This window comes from Parus major, chromosome 3 (assembly GCF_001522545.3).
Source record: "Parus major isolate Abel chromosome 3, Parus_major1.1, whole genome shotgun sequence".
Lineage (NCBI taxonomy): Eukaryota > Metazoa > Chordata > Aves > Passeriformes > Paridae > Parus > Parus major.
This window is the reverse complement of record NC_031770.1, coordinates 110,727,826-110,729,907: the sequence shown is the minus strand read 5'-3', so window position 1 is coordinate 110,729,907 and position 2,082 is coordinate 110,727,826. Positions and strand designations below refer to the sequence as shown.

Genomic DNA, 2,082 nt, shown 5'->3' with positions numbered 1-2,082 from the left:
GATTTTTGATTTTTGATTTTTGATTTTTGATTTTTGATTTTTGATTTTTGATTTTATCAAATCTAGACTACAGGTATCCCAGATGTGCCCTCCTTTACTCCTCTGCATTCCAGACTAAATTTTAATTCCAGTCTTTCAAATCCCTTTTATCAGCAGGCCCAGCCCTCTGTGCCTCGTTTTGGTTTTGCTTCAGGTGCCCCATTAACTGATAAAATCCTGTCACACTTTGCCCCATCATGGCTCTTTAATATTTCCCAGCATCCTTTTCATTTCTATCAATTTTTAAAAATTCAAATTTCTCCTCATGTGTCTGCTGAACCCTCCTCAGTTACTCACAGAATCTGATTTTTCTTGTTTGGATCAATCATTTTCTTGATTCAGGAGCCATCACTGGGCCAGATTCAGCCTGTGTGGAATTCCTTGATTCTGTTGAAATCAGTGGAATAAATCTGGAGTTTGTGCTGGTGTAAATTAAATAAAAACCTCCCTTGTTTGATCAAGGAGCTTAATATATCCATACCAAAAGGCAGATCAAGTTCATTTTTTAGATATTTACTTCATATAATTTAAGTGAAGGATGAGATTTTTTTCCCCATTCTTGAATAGGTAATGACAACAAAAATGTCTAATTTTTAAATTACAAAATATAAAACATATATAAAACATAAAATGCACTTTGTGCAGTGGACTCTCACCTGAAAAGTCAGAGTACTCATCACTATTAATTTAAATTTAAGTGAATTATGTGGCTGGATTCTTCAGAAGTTGGATCTCTCAATAATATTGTGAGTTATAAACACATCAGAAATGAAAAAACTTCTTTCCAAAGTGTAACTGAAAATTAGGAATATTTTTTTTTAAGTGCTGTAATTCCTGCTAGTCTTTCTTGTATTTCTGCTGTCATAAAATTTAAAGTTCAGCCAGGCTTTCTTTGACACTTTTGAGCCTACTGGATATTGTGAAACAGTTTGGAATTATTTGTGTGATCTTGTGTAAAAACACCCTTGGCATTTGTTTTTATCATCATCAATTTTATTGATATTTTACAATAATGATAATTATTTAATAATCCATTATATTATCCATATCTCCATGGGAACAAAACCCAGTCAAGACATCTTAGACATAAAAGCTTTCATATTTTAATGCTCTATTTAGAATATTTAAAATATTTTGCTAGTTTTCAGTCATATATTTGTTAGAATTATTAATTTTTTTCTCCTTAAAACTAACAAACTGCTGTAATAACATCACTGTCTTCTCGTCTCTCTGCATAGTTTATTTCACAATAGCCCTGTCTGAACAAACAGATTTAGTAGAGTTGACATAAATATAAAATATTGTGCAAAAAAGCTCAGGTATAAATGGTGCTAAATCAAAGTATGTTTCAGAAAACGTGAAACAAAACCAAAGGACTGTGCTTGGAATCACAGAGACAAAACCCTGAGTGCGCCCTGGCTAATTGTCACTGCTAAAATCTGATTTTATTTTGAATTTGCAGGCAGAACTGGGCACACCGAGGCCGTCCGGGTGGTGTTTGAGCCACAAAACATCAGCTTTGAGCAACTGCTCAAGGTCTTCTGGGAGAATCATGACCCGACACAAGGTAGAGTGATGAGCGAGCCAGTATTTAATTATCTTACTAATTACAGCTGGGATAATTAGTGTTTGAGCTGCATGGAAGAGATGAACCTTGAAATCACACTGGAGCTCGGGAATATGATTGCAGACATTTATTGACAGAGAAAGAGAGGGTGAGGGAGAATGGGAGCACAGAAGCTCTGAGTGCCCCTCCTCCCTTACAGCTGCCTGGGCTGGGAAAATTCCCACAGAGTGGCACGGGAGACAATGGAAAAATCTCTTCAACTTTGATTATGACAATTTATTCTGTAATTTCTTTTGTCTCTTCAATTAGAGCATATTATTTTGCATCTTCAAAATTTCTATAATTTTATCTTATTTTATTTTACTTTATTTTTGAAATTTTATTTTATTTTGCTTTTTTTATTTCTTTTCTTTTCTTTTCTTTTCTTTTCTTTTCTTTTCTTTTCTTTTCTTTTCTTTTCTTTTCTTTTCTTTTCT

General features: G+C 33.6%; 1 protein-coding gene across 2 annotated transcripts in view; it reads left to right on the top strand.

Moving 5' to 3' along the window:
• Window positions 1-2,082, top strand: part of MSRA (methionine sulfoxide reductase A) — a 234,326-nt gene that overhangs the window by 132,544 nt on the left and 99,700 nt on the right. For both annotated transcript variants that reach the window (XM_015620969.3, XM_015620970.3), the window contains exon 4: window positions 1,502-1,606. In XM_015620969.3, coding sequence (XP_015476455.1) covers window positions 1,502-1,606 — 105 coding nt within the window. The remainder of the gene's footprint in view (window positions 1-1,501; window positions 1,607-2,082) is intronic.